This window comes from Vidua chalybeata, chromosome 10 (genome assembly GCF_026979565.1).
Source record: "Vidua chalybeata isolate OUT-0048 chromosome 10, bVidCha1 merged haplotype, whole genome shotgun sequence".
NCBI classification, from domain to species: domain Eukaryota; kingdom Metazoa; phylum Chordata; class Aves; order Passeriformes; family Viduidae; genus Vidua; species Vidua chalybeata.
The window spans coordinates 16,905,253-16,931,636 of NC_071539.1; the positions used below are offsets into that span (position 1 = coordinate 16,905,253).

A 26,384-nucleotide genomic window follows, 5' to 3' on the forward strand; every position below is an offset into this window, starting at 1 on the left:
TAGCTATGCACACAGATACTCAATAAAAATAAAAACCTAATGCATGCCTCATAAGGGCTGTGTGCATAGGGGAGTGCAGCATTGCTGCTGCAGCAGGATGAATCCTCAGCTGGAGCAAAGAAGAAAAGGGTCTGTGTGTGTGCCTGCACATGTGTGGGCAACTGAGAGAGTTTGTTCAGTTTTAAAAGACCTTTGTGCCCTGCCAGCCTTCAGACAGCTGAGCACTGGGTGAGTCTCCTACCTTAATTAAGAATCATTTCACTGGCCCTGTCACTGCTCCTGTTGCCACTGCAGTTCTGAGGCACTGAGTGAGGGCTTCTACATTGCCAAGGTGCTGCAAGGATTGCCCCTGTATGGGGTAGTGGGCAAGGGGAGCTGCTGGTATTTCCCATGTGTGGAGCATTTGGGGAGCAGCTCAGTCTGGCAGCTTTGCTTCTCCTGAGGTGGGAGCAGGGTGTGAAGCAAGAAAGTTCTTAGCTGGCAGGTTACAAGCACTTCTAAATCCTGCCTTTTACAAGCCAAAAATTTATTTTGGACATTAGCATATTCATTTCTCTGTTTTCCCCTTTTTTTAACTGTCTGCAAATTTAGGAATTTGCAGGGTTCTTCCTCTTATTGGTGTTTCACACTCCTTTGAAAGAGGAACTGCTACCTTGGTCCAAAAGCAGAGGTGGCCCTGGCAGCACAAATCTGTCACTGCATGCTCTGTCGTCCAAGTCAGCTGCCAAGGGGCTCTGTAGGAGATGGCTGTGCTGTGAATGACTTTTTTTATCTTGCAGACACACACACATGAAGTAAAAGTGCAGCTGTTTTGGCTTTCGAATCGGGGAGGGTGGTGAGGAGAAAGGATGTAATGGTGTTTGAGACAAAGATAGATGCTCGCTTGCAGTGTTTTTTCTACAACTTCCTATTTCGATTTGCATTAGAGGTGGGGACTGGGTGTATTTATGGTTTAATGAGACGCTCTTACCTTAATAGCAGAATGTTGTTCACAGGAAGAAATGAGTTATTGCTGGTTTTCTTCTTCTTTCTGTTCAGTTACTGTGGATACAGCATGTAACTTTTAGACCTACTTCTGCCTTGAACAGCATATGCAGCTTCCAGTTGTTGTGCTGAAGCTGCTGAAGGAAGGAGGTTATAGGAGCACAGTTTTTAAACAGATATTTGTTGGCTGCTTAATTCCTACGGATACAATGAGCTTTCGTGGGAGATTCAGAAGGGAGGCCAGTGAACTGCGGAGGAAGAGAAAGACCACTAGGAGAGTGAATCAAGGAGAAATTCAAAGATTAAGCTGTGTGAGTATGCACCCTTCTTGCACCTCTTCTGAGCAATGGCTAAGAAATTGCAGGTCACTCTTAGGACTACACTTTGGAAAGAGTGGGATTTATTGCTTGTTGTTTATGTAGGAGTCACCAAGCCTCATTCAGTCTGCGATTAGGGACTGAGCACTGGAGAATGAGACTGAAGCACAGGGAGTTCAGGAGTTTACAGAACTCGGGCACATTTGGGAGACTTTTATAGCCTCACATTGCTGATCAGAAACCTTCCAAGAGTAGCAGTGTTTGACAGTCTCTCTGGCACCTATAGCAAGTGCCTGGAAATTCCATGAAAATTCAAAGTGCTGCTTCTGGAGTGGAAAGTTCCTCTGTGGTATTTCAGAGCTTGTGATCTGTGATGGGCGCCTCTCAAGGCTGGGAAGAGGAGGAGGACAGTGCAGGGAGCCACTGGAGAAAGCTCCAGAACCTTTGGTGGAAAGCTAGGGCGAGGTTCTTCCCCATGGGCTACACAGCAGCTTTGCCACTGACAGTTTTGGGACAGGACTGAGCCTCCTGAAACTGCACTGTGGGGCACTGGGAGGCTCACGTTAACTGCGTTGTGCCTAAACTGTCCTGGCTGAAACTGAAACTGCAGACAGCAAGAGGTAAAACGCTTAGAGCCTGCTGTTGAGGAGTCTTGGGCAAGTACTGGCTTTCAGCGTATTCTCTTCACTTGAAAGTCTGCTTTAGCTCATAAAACGGCTTCCCCAAGAAGAGACAATGAATCCTTTTCCTCAAGGCAAGAGGTGTTTGGTTTTCTTCCATAGTTTTGTTCATCCAATTACTCTGTTTGCATGTGCATGCAGAGGGCACTTTTGAGGCTTTTCAGCATTTTCAGTGTAAGAGAATCAGTGATAATATGACCGAGAAGAGTATTCTCATTCTCTATTTTAAATAGGAAGGAAAAGAACATTGCAGTTGTAACACTTGGTCACAAGTTAAGATGTTTGTGGTTCATCTAGTAGTGTTTGGGTTTTGCTTGTGACTTTTTGGAAGGTACTAGCTGCCTTTTTGGATAGGTACTTTACATGGAAGTGCTCTTTTTGGCAAGGCTACTTCATGGTGTAGTTTCTGCTGCCCTAAGCTATTGGCAGGAGTCAAAGATGACCTGTTTGAGCTTCATGGTCAAGGCTCCCAGGAATCAGCTTCTTTCAGCTGCTGGTGCTGCTGAAGGCATCTAACCCTGGCAGTTCACAGGGCTTTGGTAGGAGGCAGGCACTGCTTACTTGACTTATCCTCTTAAATCCTGGTGAGGAGGGATTTTTGTCATTATTGTACAAATCTTGACTGGACTTCATTAGTGCTCACCAGAGGTGGTTGCAGCCTTACAGGAAAGTCTGGCTGGAAATAAAGTCCAAATGGTAACAACAAGCCAGCAGCCTGCCTGGAGATAAAGAGGAATCTATTTGTTCCCTGTTGCATGTATCCTCAGATAACAGAAACTGAGCATTCAATTTAGTGGTGCTAAATAGTGCAATATTAGTGCAATAGGTAGTGCAAATATTAACACTGCATTGCAGTTTGCAGTGTAGAGCACTTGTAACCCTGGGCCTGTTGCCTGTAATTGGAAATAGGAAACAAGCCTGTTTCATCAGAAGCTTGTGGGTCACGCTGCACTTTCCCTGACGTGGATGGCTCCTCTGTGTCAGCTACATAGCTCAGCAGGGGAATCTGTGCTGATTTCTGTTCTTTTCAAACATAAGATAGACTAAGATGGGTCACTGTGTCATATTACTCTGTAGATGTATTTCACAGTAGTTTGTTTAGCCCTTAGGAAATGCAGGCACACTTGGCTTTACTTCTGTGCCTTGCAATCTGTGTCTTTCTGCCCAATATTTCATAATTGGAGCATGTTAAATCTTTGGCCTACAGGCACTTTTGCTATCAACCAGCAGCCAATCTCTCCTTCATGCATCAGCCCTCTGCACCTCCACACAGATTTCAAAGTGATGTCAGCTCCCACTGCAGCTGTAAAGGATTTTGTGTATGGGGACCTTACTCAAAGAGTGCATTTCTTCAGATATTGTTCTTAGACCCGTATTTTCTGTCAATTGACTCGCATTATTTGCTGGAAGCTCCTTGTTTTCTAAGACTAATTATTATCTGATTAGCTTTAATTGTTAGTAGGTTGATGATTGAGTTCAGTGTGATTGACCAGATTTTGCTCTCATTTACATCCTGTGAGTGTAAATGCATTGATAGCCAGATAATTGACTGGGAGGGGAGTTGATGTCAAGGAAACAGTTACAAATCTAATGTCATTGTGAGAGCTGAGTTTATAGTGGTCATGTACAGATGATGTTAATTTTACAGATAAAGCCTCTGTGGAAATACTTAAAATCATTTACTCAGATACGTAGCATGAGAAATACGTATCACTTGTGAAGAAATAGTAGCCACAGTGCGAGTAGAGAAAGAGGTATATTCACTGAGTAAAATGAAGCAGAACGCCATACATGAGATTTGCCCCGTGGGACAGTGACTTATTACTGAGTACTCTAGAAGTTAAATGATATCTTTGAAAAGTTTATTTAGAGCTAATGCAAACATTTTTCTTAGTTGTCTTGCTTCAGGGGCTTCTGAAGTGGTTGAGCCCATTTCAAAACAGTTGTTTGCTTAGTCGACATGTCTAGGTCTTCATAAATCTAAACTTTAGGTTTTAATGGAAAATGAACAATGGATGTTTGCCTTTGCACTGCGTTGCAACTTCATCAGACATACAATAGTGATCAAAGTTTTTAACATCAGAGTGTGATCTAATGAACAGACAGAGCTTTCCCTTCAGTCCTTGAAAAACAAACTCTTCTATGTGTTCTAAAACCAAAGACTGCTAAAAAGAAATCTTAAGTTTCAAAGTAAATAAAACCATTTTAAAGACAATCTCATGCTGTGCATGGTGTTACCTAAAATCTACCTGTTTTTAGCAGCAGATTTGTGCTGAATGAACCTTGAGGAGGGTGGATGAGGCAGGAATGCCTGGCACATCCTTCTTTTTGTACTTCCCCTGAACCTGTACACTGATATCCATGGGTCTCCCTAATTCATCCAGTTTGCACAAAAGCAGGGGACCAGTTTGCCTGTTGCTCTGTTCACTTCTGTTATTGCTGTGTAGATATGTGTCAAAGCTGGGCTTCTGCCTCTGCTAGGAGTGCTGCTTAATGGCAAAAATTGGGAGTATCTTTTCTTTAAATCTAGATTTTCCTGAGCCTACAAAGACTGTCTATGTGAAGTTTTACATATATATGTGTATGTGTGTGCATGCATGCTCCAACAGACTCAGAAGTGCTGTTTACATAAACTTTATACTGGAAGCTGACAAGTTTTGGTCAAATCCACTGCATGCAGTTTTCAGGCTGGTGTTGTTAACATTTCTGCCTGGGGGTCTGCCCACCTGCAACTGTGCTGGAAGAAGCAGATGTGAAGCAAAGCATATCCCCAGAAGAGCTGAACTAGACACACTTCAGCATCCCCTTTGTGGGACAATGCCCTTTTCCTTCCCTGGACTGAAGTAATCACTAACGAGGCAAGTGCCAGATCAGAACACTCCAGCTCTGTTGGCAGCTCCTCTCTGCTCCCCCACAGTTCCCATCCCTTCTGCCCACTCCCCTTCCACCATATCCTCCCTGTCTCTTCAGATGCCTGCGTGAAGAGCAGTGAATTGTGTCTTTGGCTTTTGCTTGCTTTCTTTATGAATAGATTCTGTGTGATAGATTCAAAGAAAGCCTTTTGTTGCTAAAACTGCACTTTTTTTTTCCAGGTTAAGTCAGGTAAGCGGAGAGAAAGTGGCTGAGTGTTGCTAGGTTAGAGGTCTGTGTAAATTATATATTTAAAAAAACCCTTACGATGCTTTACAAAACTTTCTTGTTTTTCCCCTGAGGTGACCTATGGGCAAATATTTAGTCTAGGCTTCAGAAGTCCTCACTATTTAGAAGCTGTTATTCTTGACATTTTGAAAAGCCAACCAGTTAAATCCAAATTTAAAACTTAGCATTTTCTTGTCAGTGGCTGATTTTGGTAGTTTTATGATTAAATGAAATTTTTTAATCTTCCTAAGGAGAGTTTCAAGATAGTGCATAAGCAGAGAGAATGAGTAAGTTGTTGCTGTGTTACCCTGAATGTTTTTTGCAGATTATACTGATAATTTTATTAACTGTCTAAAAGGACGAGTGCTAGTCCATGAAGATGGACATTCCAGAGTCACAAGGCTGCAATGCCAGGTGCACAATCAGGGTTGGGAAGCAGAATTCAGGAAATGCATATGACTAAGTCGAACATAGCACAAAGCATCTCCTCTCGCCCCCCAGCTGGATGCTTTGCTGAACCAACAATCCTGTGTGGCTTCCACAGTTTAACCATGAGGGCAATAGTTTTATGAGGGCTGGAGCTTTCAAAATTCATAATGAAAGGTACAATAAGTTCTGTCTTGAGAAACAAGAGGTATTAGAAGGAGTGGGTCACGCCCAGTTGCCTGAGAGCAGATCTCTGTGGTTTGAGCAGCCTTAGCCCTGGCCACTCGCCGTGCTGGAGCAGCTCCGTGTGCCACTGAAGGCTCCGAGGGCTCCAGCTGGACCATCAGTTGACATGAAAGTTTTCAGTTAGCTCGTCCACATGAGAGGTGTTTCTGTTTTTCAAGACATGCTGAATTCTCTTACAGTAATTTTTAAAGCTGGAACATAATACAAATTAGACTTACATAGGTTGGGATCCACAAAACAATGGTAATGTAAGCAATTAGAATTCATCCTATCCCAGCTGTATTTGTACAAAGTCTCATTTAGTCAAGCAGGTCACTCACTGGTGTCAGAATTTTCTTTGAATAAAGAGGCTTTAAGGATTGAAAATTACTTTTCACTTTTGTCATTCCCAGAAGGGTCTTCAACAGGTTTCCTTTCTTCTGCTGTTTGAGCTGATGGGTACTATAGCATATTGCCAAGTAATTTCAGAAGCACTAGGAATTGGGGGTTAGAGTCTTCATAATTCTTTGTGATTTTCTCTCTAGCAAAATCGTGTGGGAACTGGAAATCCCCTTAATGAAATTTATTGGAACGTTGGCTTCAGTGCTGACACTGTAAAGTATATTAGTTGTGCTGTACCACCCTGACTGGATTCTTTCCAAGTGCAATTCTCCAAGGTTTACTGAAAGTCATGACAAATTAAACATTTTGGACCTGACAAGTGAATGTATTTTAAAGTGGGAGGGGGTGTGTCAAAGAAAATTTTCTTTGTACCACTAATTTTAATAAATTTGTTGACTGTGAATCACATACTGAGCCAAAGGAAGCCTTTGTAATGTGACCAAAGAGTTTGTTGACTGTAAATAGATGCAGAACAGGCCAAGCAGTTATAAAGAAGAGGAGATCTGAATCAAAAGGAGAGACCGTCTGCCTGCTGGTTCAGGCTGTGCCTCCTGATCCATACTCGAGATACCTTTTGCAGACCTTGAATTGCCTGCCCTGTGCTTGAAATGCAAATCTTACTTTCCTTAAAGGAAATCTGTTACATGATGCAGAGTGTGTTGGGAGCAGAGGGAGGGCAGGCCTGTGGGGTGAAGCATTTTGAGTGGGTGATTCCTGTCACCCCCAGCTCAGCTGATTGAGGCTCTTGGGAACCCCTTAATCCCAGAGTGGCTGTGCTGTTTCCCCTGGAAAAGTGCTGCCATGGGATTCCCTGACAGCAGTACACAGGGTCTTGGGCTGCTCACCCATGATCTGGTGGGGAAAAGGTGCACCCAATGGAGATATCCTTCCCGTGGAATTATCCCCGGGCACCAAACTGCTCTGCTGCCCTGTGAATAGAGACATACATTGCTCCTACAGAAATGCAAAAGTTTTGGTGACTCTGTGAAACCCAAGTTGTTTCATAGCTTCAGCTCCTCAAGTGTCCAGGCAGCTGCAGGTAGCACATCTCAGAACTGCTGGATCTCTGGCATATCTGAGGCAGGGTTAAATTCAGCCTTTATGCCGCATTTTCTCCAGAAGTCATGGAGTTCTGGCTTCAGCTTGGACAGGCTTCAGTTTGGACAGGCTTGGCAAAGAAATATTCCATTGAAGTTGTTCTGCCCTGGTGGAATATAATTAGCTACATATATTAACCATATGAAAACATAGAAAGACGTGTGTTATATCAGAGACACAGTGTTTAACAGGGGAAAGGAAAAGAAGAACAAAGGAGTGTGAGAAACACTTCATGTTGGTGTCATCCTAGAAAGCATTTTAATTTGCTGTTGTGAGTTTTGGTGGGATTGGGCCTGGTTCATAATATCATTAAGTCTAAAAAAGTGAAGGAAGGTGATGGTGTTGTTTTAGTAAGTGGCCTTTTCTTTTTAAGTGCCCATTTCAGTATTTCAAATGTATATTAGAATGAATTGTCATTTTTGACAAGCCATAGGTTGGATGAAATATAAAATCTGAGTCTTGCTTGATCTTGGTCAATCTGGCAATCACAGTAGTTTTGAATCTCTTTATGAGCATGGGTCCTCCTGTCACAGAGACAGGGTTAGGGTATCTGAAGTCCATCAAATAACTTCGTTCTGTTTATCTGTTTTCTTAATTTTTTTCTTCCTTTTGTGTGGAAGAGAAGGAATTAATGTAAACATCTCTATTAAAATCAATAAATTCTAGATATTCATGATTTGGTGTCAGAATAATATGACATTAAAGCATAGAAATCATAGCAGTTAGTCTAGCTTATTTTTAGAATGGAGAAGTTCTTGGGATGACTGTTCAGAGACTATTGGTCTCTGTTACATCGTTTCCTCCTTCAGAGAGTGTTCACAGAAATGCAGCTTTAGGAGGATGAGATATAATTATGAAGAAAAGATGGGTACTAGCATCAGTGTAAAATGTCTGTGCATCTGGAGGCAAGTCAAGTACCATATTTAATTCTATAATATCATTTATGGGGATATTTTGGGTAGTTACTACTGGGAAATATAATCCTTTTTTACCTAGACTAGAAGATGCTGGCAATGAAGCCATATATCACTGGTGGAATCTGGCTGGTTTCACCCCTGTGAAACTATATTGTCCTCTTATGGTATTGGCTCTGATTTAACATCTCTCCAGTGTTCCAAAAGACTGTGGAAAAGCTGGCTCAACAACATACAAAGCTACACTACACTGTCAGGGTGTGAAGTAAATGGTACTGCTGAGAATGTTGTAGCAGGTGAGGAGTTGGAGAGTGACTTTTTACTAGATGTATTCACAGCCATTTCAGCACAACTAAATTCATTACTCACTTGAGATGGGGAATATAAAAAGCATTACAGAACTCCAAGCCAGCATAATTCGATTTTGGCATGGATTGCCAGGTTGGCCTGTTTCCAAAAAGAACAGACAAGTTAAATTGAGAAGAGGCAGTGCTGTGGTTATTAAATTAGCTTTAAATCATCCCCACTATTTACAGATCTCTGCTAGTGCTTGCAGGGAGGAATTTGCTAATCCCAACATCACTGCTTCTGTCTGCTTGGGAGGAAAAAACCGAGCAGCCACCCCACAGCAGCAGAGATAAGCTGCTCACTAACCAGCTGCTGCTTCCCATGACAACTGCAGCACGAGCATTGCACTGCTGAGCCTTGCCAAGTCCAAAGTACTGGCTCTGCAAAGGATGGAGTCAGTGTCCACAGAACAGTATTATGGTCTGTAAGAACATGCAGAATTGATGAAGAGAGGCATCATGTTTATTGCACTATCATGCTGGATGCTGGCAAGGAATGGACTAAATTATCTCTGCAGCCAGTGTATTGACAAGGATGGGCTATTACTTGCATCTATGATTTATGGGAGCTGGCATAATACAGTATTGCATTATACACAGGATTTTGCTGTACTGACATGGAAGGAAGAATGTAATTTTTATTGCATCAGTAGAAAAACATCAGCATTAATATTGAAGTGCTTCAGTGAAAAGTTTTACAGTAGGTTTAATAATGTCATATCTACTTATATTTAGTTCAGATGTGTAATGTTTCTCCAAAGACTTCTCTGTTAACATCTGTTAAAATGCTTCCATCAGATCATGCCCTTTGCAGCACTGAGAGTAGGAGAATTACTGCTGTGGGAACAGTGATGTTCATGCTTGCTGTGTTCCTCTGCTTCGGGGTTTTCTCGAGCTGTATTTTTGTCTCATGTAAATGACCTTGCAGCTGCCAAGGAGAAGTTTCCCCCTGGAGTGTTAGAGCAGCTTTCAGCAATGGCTTTGTGAGCATTGCTGGTTTCTGAAGAGCAAAGAGAGGGCAATGTGGTATAGCTTACCCTGCCTCCACTTGCACCCCAGCATCTACAGAGTATTAATTTTGGAGGGGATGTAGCTGCGTTCACCCCAACCTTACTGGGATTTCCAGGGGGAAGAAGGAATACCTCTTCCTTCTGCCAGCCCCAGCAAAAAGGGTGGTTTCCACAGGCATAGAAAACCTGCAAATGCTACACATTTTTATGGGATTTCCCCATATTTCAAGAGAAGTTCCAAGATTTCTGGGGTTTCCCAGCTCTTCCCTGGTCTACAACTTCAATAAGGTGACTACTTATGCCATTTGTTTGCTAATGTTTTTTAGGAGATTTTGAAAATTGACATTCATGATGTTTCCAAGGAGCATCTGACCAAGACTGAGATTGTGTTGACACATGGTTTTTTTTTGGGAGAGCAGACATTTTATGATTTCAGTGGCATATCTGTCTTACCAAGAGTTGAGATGTTGCAGAACCATTAGCATGACAGTATCAGCTCTGGGAAGGGAGAGTTATCAGTGTAGTCAATGTCACAAATTTTCTGCAGAAGATGTTCATGTTTTAGTGAAACCACTACATAGGAAAAATGCCTGTGTGAAGCACTGGTGCCTCATAAATGTCAGTGCATATATTTCTTTTACTTGGAGTTTTCTGGTAAATGGTTGCTATAAGGTTTCCTACTGAAGTTGCACTACTACAAGTTTGCTTTCTGCTGAACTTGACCTGAATGAACTTTGTTCAGGCCTAGGTATCATTATCAAAATCAGTGGTACAGCATAGATGGTACTCTCACTGTGCACTGGTGTCTTCTCTTCATGTTTCTAACTCCTTGAAATGTATGTTTATAAAGTAATATTTAATAAATAGATGCAATGACAGTTTAATGACAAAAAGTCTGAAACTCCTGTAAAAAAGATTCTGCAGTGACTTAACACAGTTTGGATGGGAATGAGAGCAAGCTGTGCATGTTGACATGGCCAAGTGACCCCATTAAGATCCTGTGGGGAGCCACTGTCAGCAAAAGACAGCGAGAGAGCTCCCTAAGGGATATGGCTGATTCTGAGCCCAAGAGCTCCTTGAGCAGGGCTGGATCATTGTGTGTCAGCTGGGGCAGGCCAGGGCTAAGTACTGGCTTGGGACAGCTTAAGGTGACGTGGCTGGGTTCATATGAAGTCTTATGTCCTAGTAGGGCTCCTTCTTAACTGGACATCACAAAACCAGAATCTAGTCCTGTCACAGAATCTAAATCAAACATTAAAGTAGTTTGATTTGTTACTGTTATGTGTTGATCTTGCATGTCTTTTATAATCCTTTCATGTCTCAGCATCAGTAGATAGTGCTTGTGGCCTGTGAATGCTAAATAGTAATGATTTTTAGAAGTTTATTACTCTTAAGTGTGCAAATGGAAGTGTGAGAGTTAATAGATCAAGAGAGGTCATAGATTGAACTGCTGACGGAGCAGTTGTAACTTTTTTAATTGCCTTGCCAGACTTTGGTGGAGCTTTGATGCTTTAAGCATCAAAGTTGGAGTAGATGACCTGCAGAGGTCCCGAGTTATTTTGTGATTCTTGCAGCAGCTGTTCAGCAATTGAATGATTTTCTAAGAACATGTGTATTCCTGTGTTTTAATCTAATTTGTGTGGCTGTGTTACTGATACTTAATTAAGTTATTCATAGATGCATTTGATGCCAAGGGGAGTCTTGGACTAAATATTGAAGGGAAACAATGCTCATAAAGGATCTTGAGATGACTGTGATTACAGAATAAACAACAACTTTCTAGGACAAAGTCAAAAGAGAGAGGGACTATTACATTTGAGTCATTATATGTATGAGGGACCATACATGGATCAGATAGGTAAAATCATATATGATGGACGATCTCCTTGGAGAAATTTGTTTTATGGAGATGTCAAAGCTTTCTTTTTCAATACACCTTGGTTTTGATTTAGGGAAGACAGGAAAATTTTATATAATTTTGAATAGCCCAATGAAAGAACAGTGAATAAAATACTACTTATCTAATGTCCTCTTTTGAATCAGAGTAAGAGAGTAAATATTTCTGCATTTGCTTTCCACTAGTGCCCTTCTTCTCTCTCATCATTTTCATTTCCATCCCTTCTGGCAGTTCTCTTGCCCTTTCTCATTCACTCTTCCTGATGCCTGCATCTTTGAATTGAGCAAATGTTCTCACTCTAGTACATGACTCTTCATTTGTTTAATGTATTCTAGCATGTCAGGCAGGCTTCTCTTTTTCTATTTTTGGGTTGTATTTCAAGACACTGTGACTTTCCTTTTTCCTCTGGTGGTTTCTTACCTTACTGCTGTTTCAGGCAATAGTAGTTCTGCTATGATGATACTAGTCCTGCTTTCTGACAAGAGAAGCTGTGGAGGTGGATGCCAGATAGTTTATCCCAGGAGAATAACCTTGGATTATTACCAAGTAAAACAATATGGTGCCTTTCACAAGCTGCCAGCAGTTCAAAAGGTGAATTGTGTAAGACAGTGAAGAAATAAGTAGGTTTCTTATTCTGAAACATATTAGCTCCAAGTCCTGTCTATGTTCAGTTCAAACTGTGTCCATCAGTTTTCTTGATGTATTTATGAAGAAAGAGAGAGAGAATCCCTGAGACTTCCAGGTTAATTAATATGGTGGTTTCAGTCTCCGTAATGAGCTGACAGATTGCTCTGGAGTTTTGAGATGGAGAGTGGCTCTTACAAGTGGCCCAACTTCCTCACTTCACTCTCATGGCATGAGCTCAGATGCGACAAGCTGAGCAGAATGGAATGAAAGGAGAAGTTATTCATGCTTTGGTGTACAAAAGCAAAAATGCCACAGACCTCAGTTTATGAAGGGGGAGGAAAGCAAATTTATGTATAGAGAGATCACCTGGTCTTTTCTTTTTTTCCACAGCAGGAAAAACCCAAACTCTTGGAGCCTTTGGATTATGAAGCTGTTATCACAGAGATCGAAAAAAATATTGGGGACAGCCAGTTTAAGGATCTGATATTATTCCCTGATGATGACTTTTCAGTAAGTACAAGCCAAATATGTGTTGTTTCTTTGCTTAGGTTTGTTTTGTTCATTGATTTAATCTCCACTGCTGGAGGGAGAGCCTGAAATTGTCCAAGGGCTCTCTAAGATTTTCTTAACTCATGCATAATGCCATACTTCCCTCCCACCAAATTCACTTGGCTTTTGTTTTTTTTTTTTTTTTTTCCTCTGACATTTATATATGCATGACTTTACTGCTCAGGATTAGATAAAGTTTGAAGGCCTGGTTGTTCCCAGATACAGATGTTCAGGAACCCACAAAACACGTTATTCTATAATGTATACTTGTCTGTTTGCTCAGCACAGTATTCGTTTGGCCAGTCCTAGAATCTCTCCAAACTATTATAGTCTAATTTAGTCTAATTTAATCTGTAACTTCTGATCCTGTTCTGTTTGATGTATTTGGCCACTAGATAGAGTCTCTGGTGCTGAGGAAAGCTCTCATGGTGGAACACTGAGGAGCAGTGGATCCCCAGCCCACAGCCATGGAGCTGCCTGACCTCATCCTGGGCTTCCCCTTGTTTGTCCTGGCAAACTGCAGACACTGAGAGCCTGGGGGCCCAGGCAGCTCTCCAGGGGCAGTGCTGGGGTGCTCAGAGGGGTTCCTGGGGAGCTGTGTTGCCAGGCAAGTGCACGGGCACATTGCCTGCATTGAGCAGCAACTTCTGCAAAATCACCCCATCTTTGTATAACATTTAGGTTTTGATGAATAGGCATTCTCTAATGGAAAGACATTTCAATTTGTGACCAATTGTAACTGCTCTGTGAGGGCCCTTCCCATCAGCTCATGGCACTGCTGCTGTCCTAGGAGGGCAGCTTAATCTAATTGACTGCTTTGTTTTACTAAATGGCTCTATTTCCTTGGTGGCATTAACTGAGTTAATGTGCTCATGGGATTGAGAGAAGCTAAACAGAATAGATTTCCTCTTTATTGTTAATTCCTTTATCCATTTTGCACATTTGTCAATTTATGAAATTGAAACTTAGCATTACAAAGCTGACTAGGCATACTGTATGCTGTGACAAGGCCCCTGAGCTCTTTGATTTAGAGTAACTGAGCTCAAGTCCATGGAGCAAATCTTCTCAGTGAAAGAAGAATCTTGTCCTACTGCTGAAGACCTCTGTCTTTCAAGCATATTTTCATATCCTTATTTTAATTTTACTTTGAGCAGTTGTTGCCTGGATTTTTAGAAGCTAGTTCTATTTTGTTTCCTCTGTGTTACGCTTTGCAACTATTTGGCATAATCTATTTGAATTCAAAAAATAATAATAAAAAATAGACTAAGACAGATGAGAGAGGTAGTTGCATGGTAGAGGTGGTCTGTACTTACAGAAGATCAAAATCCATGGTAGGTAGGGTCCATATCCTTGCAATGAACCTCTCATGTGTATTATCTCCTCTTGAAGTCAGTGTCAGGGGCAAGAGCCTGCATCACCAGACAGGACTGCAGGGCTTTTGTCCCAGGCAGGTTTTCCAGTTGCAAAGTATCTATTTACAGTCCTGATCCCTCCTGCTGAAATATTACCTGAGCACAAAAGTCTGGGTCAGCCATTTGAGTAGAAAGAGATCCACGTCTGACTGAATTAGGAGGTGCCCAGGCTGGCTCTGAGTGGGATTTAATGTGATAATGCCCGAGGAAATGGTGGCCAGCTCTGTTTAACTGCTAATGATTACACTTGCTGCAGACTTTGTGTCTCAGTGTTGATACAGCCCCAATTTGGGCCTGTGGGTGAGCACATCCTATGGGCAAAAGTCTCTTCAGAGTAAAACCCTAACCAAAAGGGTTGGCTGAAGTAGTGAATATGGGAGAAAATTCTGCTTTTAATAATGTTTTTCTGTTTTTGGATCTGTCATGTTCACCACATGCATCAGCTGTGGGTGAATTATTGTAGCTGTTGTTGCATCTCAGATTTGTTTCTCTTTTTGACTTGCATTTAAAGAGAATGCTGTTATTCTCACAAGACTTCTGTTGGTCATTTCCAACATCTTATGTGAAGTCTGTGGAACAGCAGAGAATTCTTTATATCAATCTGAGCCTGATAGACTGTATTCCTCCATTCCCAGCATCTCCACAGAAGGGTGCAAGATGTATACATCACAGATGCCTCCTCTGGTTTTATTCCAGTTGGGGAAAAGATATTTCACTTCTTTTGTAACCATGCTTAATAATCCCTTTAAAAAAATTAAAAATACTTGATTCACACCAGTTCCACTTCTTGTTTTCCTAGCAATTTCTTCCTTATAATTCATTTGCCTGCCTAAAGTCCATTTTCCATTTCAGAAAAAGCATGTCAGCTCAGCTTCATTTTTCACCTGTTCCTGGATCCCGTGAACAAATTTCCCTTCTCTTGCTGTGCTGTGAAATAATGCCCAGTGGAAATTTCTGCAGCACTACATCAGTACAGAGCTTACACTGTACTTCTTGGTGGTAGTGAGAGGGAGTTGATGAGCTTCCTGTTGCACCTATAAAAAGCTTGGTGATGATCCTGGTAGTTTTGCATCCTCACCATTGGGTTGTTGTGCTTCCTTCACCTTCTGCTCCCCAAACCTGGCCATGCTCTCCTTGACAACTGGAGCTGCTGCTGTCTGGGATTCCTGTTTCTCACTTCTCCACTGTGTTTGACAGAAAGGAAGCCATGCAGGAAGTAGTACACCTTCCTTCATGTTGGTCTCACTCCCACCTTTAACTTTTAACATCTTAGTGTTACCTGGATTTGTTGTCATACGTCTGTGCTTCTGCTCCTAAGCACTGCCATACATCCAAACATGTATCCTTGTTGTATCCTTTCATAGGTATTTTTTTATCTTTTCTTCCATCCTTTGGAAATTTACCGAACACCCAGCAGGCTCTTTTCAAATCTGCAAGATCTGAAGTCTTGCTTAAAATCACTGTTGCTCTTCCTTAGTGGCAAGGAGTGCTGGCAGGACCAGCACTCCTTTGCTAATAGCATTTCTTGTGTGGAGGTTTAGTAGCTAAATATGTTAATACTATGTTGATAAATATAAATTAATTGTATTAAAAAGGTAGATTAAAGTATTTAATAGTCACTTAAATTTGTATGGTGTAAAAGCATGTTAAACTCTCTGGGTCATGAAAATTTGTTCCTCCTTTTCACATATGACTTTCCTAAATCTGTTTGAAAAGCGGAACTCAGATTTTTTTTTTAAACTATTTGTATAAATATGGCTGAATGCCTGGTTTTCAACCTGCAATAGAAACAATAATTCATTGCCTAAATTTAGGACAGGTGTAAGATGTCAAAACTTGCCTGCATAATGCAAAACCTATTGAAGTTCAGCCTGATATGCTCCTGACTCTTTGGGCTTCTGAAAGCCCACCTGGGAGCCCTGCTCCCTCCAAGCATCACGGAGGCCTTCAAAGAAGAGGGGCTGAGTTGTGAAATTGCTGTAGTTGCCATCACTGCAGGCATGATTGTTTCCAAGCTTCTTATTTTTAGCTCTGAACAAAAGCCAAAATCTCCCTGTTTTTCAGGTTGTGAAACCTCTGCTTTCTAGATGTTGTGCAGGGACAAAAGTTGTTCATTTGGACACAGAAGTTCATAACAGAACCAGATGCATCTGTAAGGGGAGGGAGCAAGACAAGGACACTGTCTCTTAACATGAAATGTGTATGCCATAGGGGCAGCTGGAAGTGCAGGTCTTGGAGCCTCCTTGGAAAAAACCCTAGAAACCTGACTGTTATTTCTAAGATCAGAAGAGCTACTGTGGTGAAATCATGAGTTATTTCAAATAGCACATGATTTAACTCCCACTTTGCATGTGAGTATCTGCTCATTCTTAGAGGAGCAGAAATTGAGTCCATTTCTCTCATGATTAATGGGGTTATGGCTATCCTGGACATGCAGGTTTGCATGGGCTGGCAGGAGCAGGTCAGTGAGAGGTATCTGGACTCCTAGGGAGGCACTCCAACTGCTTAAGTAGAGAGAGCTAATACAGTCAGCAAAGCAAGCTGTGGGCAAAGCATAGCTGCTCACACTGAATGTGATTCAGCGAGTGATGGGGCAAAATCTGTCCTTGAAAGGTGCTCTGTTCCTGCTTTCCTTTCTCCTTGGCCCCACACAGCTGGTGAGGTCTGTGCTGGGACTGCAGCCTGTCAGCAAGCCCTGTACCACAGCAGCCTCTGCACCGTGGTATCTGCACAGCATAGTTGCATCTTAGCCTTCTTTTTTATTTTGATGGACTATGTCATTGCATGTTTTGGTAACGTTTAGTAAATCTGTTTACTTGGATGAAAGTGGGGCTGAGCAGCTTTTATTTAGAGAGCCTGAACTTCAGCATTACGAGGGAGGAACATGTCAGCCCATGTGTGGTTAGGTCTCTCTGAAGGGCAGCCTTTGCAGGAAGTAAATGTCATTGTTGTTGCTGCATCCCTCTGAGGATTTAACCACTGCTAACGTTCTTTCAGACTAAAAGCTGTTCAGAATAGATTGAGACTGAAAATGTTTGAAATGGCTAATGGAGTTTGAACTCCATTTTCAAATGCTAAATTCACCATGCCACTGGGAAGTAGTCACTGCCTGAAAACATTATTCCTAATTAGTGTTTGAGAAGGAGCAGTATTAACTTTTGTGCTTCGCTGTAGAAGTTGAATGTGGCAAGAGAAGGTGCTTAGTGAAATTGCACCTTATAGCTCCTACACCTGGGGCCAACAGCTTATGCAGATGAGACAGCCTGGCAGTGCCAGAAATCATGGTTAGATATAGGATATTTATATAAAATAAAATAATTCAGAAGAATTATAGACTTGAATATTTTAGGCTGATACCTGCATTATTTGATTACCACAGTTTGCATGCGCAAATGAGAGGGTAATTGGTCTCTGGGTTGAACAAACAATTGCCATGATTGCCTAAACATTAGAAAATTAGGTTAAATTCACAGCAGATTCATAAATACTGAATTCTCTAAATAAAATCTCTGATTTTTTGGATGAGTGTTTCAGAAGCATATATTCTGTTGTTGAAATTTAGTTCTTTTCTGAATAAAGCAGTTTTGGTGAATAATGCCATGCCTAAACAGCCTTTAAGTGCATTTAACTTTGAAAATAATCAACTATGAACAGGAAAAGCCTTTGTGGCCAAGCTTGTGCAGCTAAGTGGTTAAACATAACCAGTTCTCAGAAGGGAAGTGCTTTGTAGTTTTTAACACAAGTTTAAATATAAAAATATGCAACATTTTCCATGTCCCAGTTCTTTGTAAATAAACCTGTGGTATTCATTGTCAGAGTCTACAAAGACAACAAGCCCAGTGTTACCTAATTTCTCAGGTTTGTAAGGCTGTTGTTCTTTCTTTCAAGTGCAGTCTTTTTGGGAAGGACAGTGGGGGACCCAGTGAGCTTGGGTTACCAGTCTTGTTCAGCTACAGTATTTTTAACAGGCTGTGTAAGGAGAGGGAGGCACAATGGCCCCACAAAGACAAATATTAGCTCAGTCAGTGTGTTCATATCAGTTGACAAGAAATGTTGCATTAGGTAAAGAAAATTGACTTGCTCTATGTCTTAACTATAAAAAAAAAGCTACTTGAAACTACTTTCTGTACAATACATGGAGCAGGCAGGTTTTGCTGTGGGCAAGCAGAACAGGTCTCTCTGAAGCTTATTCACCATCATGACAGGGTCAGTGTGAGGTGCAGGGTGCATTACATCTCTTCTGTGGCCTCCCACTCTGCCTCAGTCTGGGGAGAGCAGTGGCTCCTCAGCAGTGCTGTGTGTGCTGGGAGGATGGTGCCTTGTGGCTACAGGGCCCAGCTCTGGGAAAAGCTCCATATCGTGGGCCACAGGGGCACCCCTGCCTTTCCAGCTGTGCTCAGGGGTTGTGTCTTGTTGTGACTGCTTAAAAAACTTTACTGGTTAAAATGTCATGTATGTGTGAAGTAAGAGGAATAAGGTGCATTTCAGAGACTGTGAGTACTGCTGGGAAGTCCCTAAGCAACCGAGAATTACGACATCTATTACTAAGCATGGCCTGAAAATTCATACTTCTCTATCTTCTGTCTCTTTTACTCCCAGGCTCAATGATTGTGTAAATCACTTCATGCAGGCATTGGTAACACAGCTGGGCAGAGCCCAGGAACCCACATGCAGGAAACTGTGCTCAGTTTGTCAGAACAATGGGATTTTTTTTTCACTTTCTGGTGTCTATGAGGCCCCCATCATTTTTTGTGAGAGCCATGGTTTAGTCATATTGTATCCTGAGCTCTCCAGATGAAGCAGAAGTTTGGGGAATCCCATGATGTTTCTGCCTGAGTGATACATGCTTTTTTTTTCATAACTACACATGTGGAAAATGATGGGGGGAAATCAGAGTGGTTCATGTAAGCTCTAAGAAAAAATGCAGTCAATAATATCCAGGCACTTGTTGTGTAGAGTTTGGGTGCTTCAGTTTATGGAGAGAAAACATCACCTTTTAGTCTGAGGGTGAGGATATGGAGGAGAGCCTCCAGGGATGCAGTAGGTACTGCAAGCTGCTCCATGAAATTACTATGTGGTAATTCTTCATACTAGGCAAGTTGCATGCCACAGGCCTTCCTCTGGAAATCTTGGGTCTTTCTGTAATGGAAGAGAAAATGTGTTTGGGTGGCCAGATTTGTCTGGATTTCAGTCCTTGGCTATCTTGAATGACAGAGTTACTCCACTGTAACTGAGAGCATAATCTGGGCTGCTGGGCATTGATTTTGGTTGTTTTCTCCTCTTATGGCGCAGAAAATGAGTGGGACAGATCTGTAGGTTGATTGAAAATACCCCAAAGCTTCCTCTTGTGAACCTTCTGTGAAGTGGCTGCCTTGGCTGACCCCAGCAGTGTCCTGGTCACACAGGCACTGCTGGTGGCCCTGGCCTCTTGCTGGCCTGCTGGGAGCCAAGAGAAGCTTGGCTCCTTGTGGAGAACTTCAGGAGATCCACTTCTCTCTGTGGTTTCCTGTTCTGGAGCTTGGCAAGACAGCTCATCCAGCAGCTGCTTTCAGAAAAAGGGCTTAATTTGTGGAGGCTGGAAGAGGCTGCAGGCAGTGCCAGGAGTCCCTTGTCAGCCCTGTCCTGCTGCCCATGCCCATGGGTGGGAATGTCCCTCCAAGAAAATGCTGCCTGGTTCTCCTTGCTTTCCAGCCCTTGAGCTGTCCTGTGGCACTCCTTTTGCAGCTTCCTGGAGCAACTCTGCTCGTCTTCTCCTTTCAAAAGAGTCAAAGCTTTTAGTTCTGTCTCCACATTGCTCGCCAAAAAGGCATGAGGTGGAGAAGGGAAGTGGAGGAAGCAAGTATCACTGTTGGGTTTGGCATGTATGTCTGGGAGAGGATGTAAGGAAGACGTGACTTTTCTTTTATCAGAAACCTCAGAGACTGAAGGAACTTTGCTTGGAACAGTTTTATTCCCAGAAATCTACTTGAACACTGTTCTTGCTCATAATTAATGCCTTAGCTGATAGTATTGAATAGTGTGTGTGGGCAGGAGCTGGGTTGCAATTGTTGGTATGCATGTGTGTTGGCTGCACGACAAACTGAAAAATGCAAGCCATGATAACAAGGTTCTTAACCTCTTCCTAAGACAAAACTGCTCTTCTGTTTGGCTTTGACTAAATTGCATATTTTTTTTTTATTGTCAGATAGACACAATTTCACTGGAAATCAGGACGCTGTATCCTTCTGTACCTGAAGATGCAGAACAAAAAGCAGAAAATTTATTTGTTAGAGAGGTGAGTATCTAATTTTAAATGAAACCAAGAGTTTGGGGGAGGTTTGCTATGTTTATAATGAACATCTTTTTTCTTTTAATATGCTTTAGGTGATTTGAATCAGGTTCAAATTTTGAAGGCTCTGTAGGAGGGGGGAAGGTTAACAGCATGTCTGCAGTTGCCTATTGTGAAGTGTTTGTATCTAGAAAAAATGTAAATGCACTGAATTAGCCAGTCACTGTACTGCTTTCCAGCTGCATTCCCTGCCTCCACTAGTCCACTGATATTGATGTTGGTATTTTTGCATCACTGCTAATGATCAGTGATATGCATGTGCCTTGTACTTTGAAAATATTGATACCTTTCCAAAACTAGATAGCCAGTTGGCACTGGTTTAGACTCTTAGGTGTTATTACAAGGTATGTATCTCACTTGGAGGTGTACATATGAGGAGTAGGTGCACTGTGAAGGGTGCATAGGGATTTATATTTATTGTGAGTATTTAGTGTCTGTTTCACTTTACCATAATAGAAAGTTCAACAAGTTCTTCCTTTAAAGTTAGAGGCCCACCAGGAGTCAAAAATTGCTCTATCTTTAAAAACCTCCTATGGTTGTATTGCTTCCATACCTGATCTCAGATTGTAGGAGAAGATTTCTCATCCTGCTGCCTCAGGAATATTTCGTGTTGTCACTAGTTTTATCATTTTGAAGGACTTTAGAGGAGCTGGTTGCACTGTTCAAAGGAATTTACTTTAGATGGTCCCCAGAACATTCCCATCTTTCATTATAGACGTGCAATATAGCTCACTATTTGCATTCACAAAACAGGTTTATGAAACCAAATTTTTGGCCAGCTTTGAGAAGGAGTTAAATTCCAAGCACTTATGATTAGCCCGTAATGTGATGGTTCTCAGCCTTATTTCACATATTGGGATTTTTCACACCTCACTTCTGGTCTGAAAAAGTTCTTCATATGCACTATAATTGCAAGAAGAAACTGTGGAGGGAAACTCAGTCACAGACAAGCACAGGGGTTAGAAATCATTAAGTCCAAAATTAGGCAGAAATGTAGCTGTTGACTTGTGTGCAATGTGACATTTTACAGGCTGGCCCTATTTCTTTTCAGCAGGTCTAAAAAGAGCAATAATCATTTACTGCCGGCTCAGATTGCCTACTTTGCCATCTTTGTTAATCTGGCAGCAGTGTTCAAAGATAACATAGCTTGTGGAGTTATCTACCTTCCCAGAAGCCTCACTGCCCTTTCAGCACTTTGGGGTCTGCTTTTTATCTTAAGGTTCCACAAGTTGCAAGGCCAGCACTGCGCTCATGGCTTTGCGGAGAAAGTGCTGGGTCTAAAAATGGAACACGGTGCACAGTGCCTGGGAATTGTTACAGCGGAGTATGCCAAGGGGATGCTAATGCAACCTGGTGAAGCACATATTGAGTGCATCTATAGCTTTCTCTGCAGTACCAGTGAGCCAAGGGGAGGGGGAGAGGGGAGCAAAGCAGTGGAAAAAAACAGTGCTACAGGAGTAAGCCTGTGCATGGAAGAGTGGCAGGGTGAAGACTCTGTTTAAAGTAGTAATGCGTATGTTCCGATTTGCCACAAAGCCAAAAACGATACATATATTCACAATAAGTTAAAGTCTATGAAGAGGATGGTTTCCTGTCCAAAATTAGGGCAAAACTGAGCATGGGTTTCTGTGAAGATCTGTGATGGTAGTCCCCTGCAGCAATTGCAGAGATGTTACTGCCCTAGCAGCAGCCTGTTGTGTTCACAGCAGATGTTCAGCAATTCAGGATAGATGTACAGGAGTGAGTTGGTGGCTTTTGTTTCTGTCTTGGAACCGTGGAAAAGCCAACTCTTCACTCACTGAAGGAGGCTTTCTTCAAATATAGCACAGTATGAACAGTGAAGGTATCCACCTTGTGCACACTTGAGTGACTTGTGGCAACCCAGGCTCAAATGCCTAACTCCTGATGAGACTCTGGGGAATGTCCAGCTCCATATGCTGAAGCCATTTGGGTATCAGCTGTCTCTGACTGCTCACTGTCTCAGTACTTCAGCAAGTTGAGACAAAGACCTGGAGCAAGTTGGTGAGCTGTAAAAGAAGGATCTGCTCTTGGAGGGGAAGCTAATTGCCTCCATGTGGTGCAGTGTGAGGACATGGTACTGAAACTGTTTAAGACCTCAGATTCATGACCTCGTGTCTCATTCTTCTGGGTGCTTGGTGGTGTTCAGATGGCCTTGCTTACAAGACAAGGTCATTTGTAAAGGGTTTTCAGAAGTCTGTGGTAATGCCTTAACATCCTATCTGTTTCTTCCCAGCTGTGTGTTTCCCACTGGTGACACAGGAAAGCTTTTCCTCCACCTCTAGCCCTTTCATTGCTGTAGCTCTTCAAGGATGAGGGTTTTTCCCCCAGCCCTTACCAAAATCCATCCAAAGACACCATGGGGATTTGATCAGATTTCTCTTCCTCAAGCAACCATAAACAGTACTCAGAGGCACACCAGGAGGACTCAATTGCCTGGGCAGTATCAGTTTATGGATCCAAAAGAGCTGACAAGACAGATGGAGACAGATGAGGCTGATATTGCTGAGGAAAGCTTTCAGTATCGATGGCATTTGATGCTGTCCACCTGTAGCAGAATGTTTCTGCCTCTGGTTGTCTATTCAGTTCTCTTAATACCGCTTTTGGATTCCTCAGGAACTCAAAACTTTCCCTATTGATGATATTGAAATGTTATTGCAATGGCTGAGGCCAAAGAATTGACTTTAAATAAGATGTCTTACAGCATCAGACATTCCTATACCTGTAGTTGTATTAGGATCTTTTCCTTGTGGATTTTTTCCACCTTAGCTTTTCTTAGGGAGGACTAGCCTGAGAAACTAAATCAGGTTCCAAGAAAGGTGAAGTTTCCAGAAACTTCTAAAGCCAAAATGAAATTGTCTTCAGTGGTTTGTTGTTTTAAGTATTCCTAACTTCCTTTATCATGCTGCTTCTTTCCAAATTCTGAATTTTTTCATTCCTCGCAGAGTCTGCTGCACATCTACTGCATTAATGCCAGTCAACATTGTCCTCATGGTCCATAATTTTGGCAAAAAGAAAAAAAGGTATATGTAAAAAAAATGCAGAAAGTAAATAAATATTAGTTTTCAACTCTCCTTTAAGAAATTAGTTTAAGCCAGGTGATCCTTCCAAAAAAAAAATAAAAAGTGCTATGTGGACAAGTTTTTGGGAAACATGTTTGCAGAGGGGCTGTCCCCATAAATGAGAGGTGTAGGAGTTTTGCAGGGGCAGGAGGGGTGATCTTTCTGGGTGAAAAACAAATAAAAATGAAATAACAGTGTCGGAATATTTCAATTTTGTTCAGTGAATGATGTAGTTAATTTTGTCTGTGGTAATACAGTGTTCATGTGGGTGTCTCTGAACTTTCCTGTTGAGGTTTCCTAAATACGGAAGAGGGAGTTGTCACTTGTAGAAAGCTTGCAAAGCCCTTGCTACTCATCTGAGGGAGTTTTTATTTGAGATTTTGCAGGTTGGGTTTTACAGGATCTGTAAGTAATTACGAAACATGAGTTTTATTAATCACAATGTAAAAAAGCCACAGCCTCCTGTATAAGTTCTGAAAGTGATGCTGTGCCATAGTGTTGATTTCTGAGGCTTTTTGATTTGCAGGCTAATCTGCATTGTTCTTAGCTCTTTCCAAATCAGACTAAAATGGGAACTCCTGTTGACAATGACACCCAGAAAGTTTTGTTGTCATTCATCACAGTGTAATTTTCCCCATCTTCAAAATCTAAGTTTTTTCAGTGCTTGAAAAAGCTGTAGCGTCAGGGCTGGACATAGATCATTAAAGGATAGTGTGTCTTTTGATAGCACAGAAGATAAATACTTGTTAAAATGTTTTATACTTTAAAATAATAGTGTGTTTCAATGTTTTGGCTTGTTACTTGTCTGTGTCACTGGACTTTACGTGTGAAGTGTTATTTTGGGAACAGTTTTGAAAGCCCCAAAGCAAAGGCCCAGGTTGGCAGCAGCCGCTGGTGATGCTCACTGGGCTGGATTTCGACCTGGTGATCTCAGCACCTTCCATGTTCCCAAATCCCCACACACTTCCTTCCTTTGGTGTTGCAGCTGAGGTCAGAGGAGAGAGGGAAGGCTCTGTGAGCAGAGCTGTGCACGTCATGGGCAGAGCATGGAGCCACCTCTGCAGCTTCCTCTGCAGCGCTGCGGCCGCTTCCAGCTCCGGAACGCCTTGGCTTTCTGTTCCAGGCTCCTGCGTGCGCTTGCCCTGCCCTGTGCCACCTCAGGAACAGCCACTCTGCCATGATGAGGGGACAGAGATTCTCTGTGCGTGCAGTTCCTCTGCAAGGAGCCCACTTGTTCCACTAATGACTTTTGTTGTACGTGCATCTCTGTTTCTGAAGGCTACATACTAGTGCTGTCTTAGAGAGGATATAAGCAGGGAAGTTGTTTCCTTTTTGTTTCCCTCACTTCCCCCTTTTTTTGTTTTTTCTTTTTGTTTGTTTGGGATTTTTTGTGGGTTGGTTAGTTGGTTGTTTTGGGGGTTTTTTCCCTCCAAAACGTTCCTTTCCATTGCTGGGTAAATCTTTCTTAAACGTCTTTTTCACAGTGGTAGCCATCATGCTGTCATCACCACCAGAACCAGAGATAAGTTACACGTGGAAAAAGTCTGCAGGATTGTCTGTCCCTGCAAGAAAAAATTAGGCCATCTGGACAAAAAAAAAAAAAAAAAAAAAAAAAAAAAAAAAAGACCTAAGTTTGATAGGGCCCCTGGGAATGGGCTGTGCTGCCTGCCTGGTTAACAGAGCAGTAGAAAGTTCGTGCAAACATGTGCCAAGCCTCCCACATCCCAAAACTTCCATTTCTCCGTCTATATTTTTCCTCCCCCACAGTTCACTTGAGCTCAACAGCCCCTGCATTGGTGCCTCTGTTCTTTGCCAGGAAGTATCCAGCTGTAGCCTCTTCATGAAATCTCTGCCTCTAGAAAGGTTTTACTTGCTCCTCAAATCAGGTTTGCAGGTATTGTTCCTCATTGCTAAAACTTAATTTCCGGTAATAATTTCCAATTTAAAAAAAAGCATTCTAAGTCAATATGGTTAGCAGAAGTATTTAATTTTCAGTTGGGATATTCTGAAAAGAAAATCTCTTTTTGGTGTTACTATTTAAGTTAGCTCTAGTTTCCTCACAGAAGCTAGTTCAGGAGCAGTGGTAGCTGTTGCACGGGGTTGGCTTGTCTTTTGTGAATTTATTGAGTGATACTTGAATGTGCTCCTTTGTCCCCTTGGCTTTTTATTTTGATTAGCTTTTTCTTGGAGGAGCACAATAAACCTTTATAGTTACAAGCTAAAATACTGTGGCATGCTTTATATGTTATTCACAACTGCTTTTTTGAGCACACCAGCCTATAATGTTTGCAATAAAAGCCGACATTGAGAGTTCTCTGTGGGCTTTAATTGCATCTATTAAATAAAATACTTAGTAATGAAAGTACCACAGGAAAAAAAGTGGTCCTTTCTGTAGAAGGTTCACTTGGTTTACATTTGCCAAGGAAAAGGGGAGTGATGTGTGAATTGGAGATTCTGAGCTCACGCTCACAATGCTCTGTGAGCTTTTCCTTGGCTTATGTAGAATAGAGTATATGTTACTCTTATAAGAGTATTCTTATAGCCTAGGTAACTGTCATACACATTTAATACAAATACAAGAGTGACAAGAAAGTTTGGTGTGAAGTGTTTTTTTTTATTATCTCTGCAGTCAGAGGCCAAGTGCAAACAATGCTGGAGTGGTTTTCAGGAGTAGCTTTGAACCTGACCCTGGCAAGTGCAGAGAGAGTCAGTTATAATGCTGTAATATTATCTTCATTCTTGGAGAATATGTGATTATATTGTCTAATGGTCACACTTTGTTCTGCATCCTGTAAAATAATGAGGTCTTGTATCAGATGAGAAGGTAAATACTGGATCCACATGGAAGGTGTTTACTGCTTTTGGTTGTGCTGAACTGCTAGGGCCAGAAGTGCCTGTAAATGTGCACCCACTTCCTTGCCACCTTTTCCACACTCTAAACCAAATAAAG

General features: G+C 41.9%; 1 protein-coding gene across 1 annotated transcript in view; it reads left to right on the forward strand.

Annotated features, from left to right (window-relative positions):
• The window catches only part of DOCK10 (dedicator of cytokinesis 10), a 146,945-nt gene that overhangs the window by 43,980 nt on the left and 76,581 nt on the right, over positions 1 to 26,384 (forward strand). The window contains exons 2-3 of the mRNA XM_053951677.1: positions 12,456 to 12,575; positions 20,211 to 20,300. Coding sequence (XP_053807652.1) covers positions 12,456 to 12,575; positions 20,211 to 20,300 — 210 coding nt within the window. The remainder of the gene's footprint in view (positions 1 to 12,455; positions 12,576 to 20,210; positions 20,301 to 26,384) is intronic.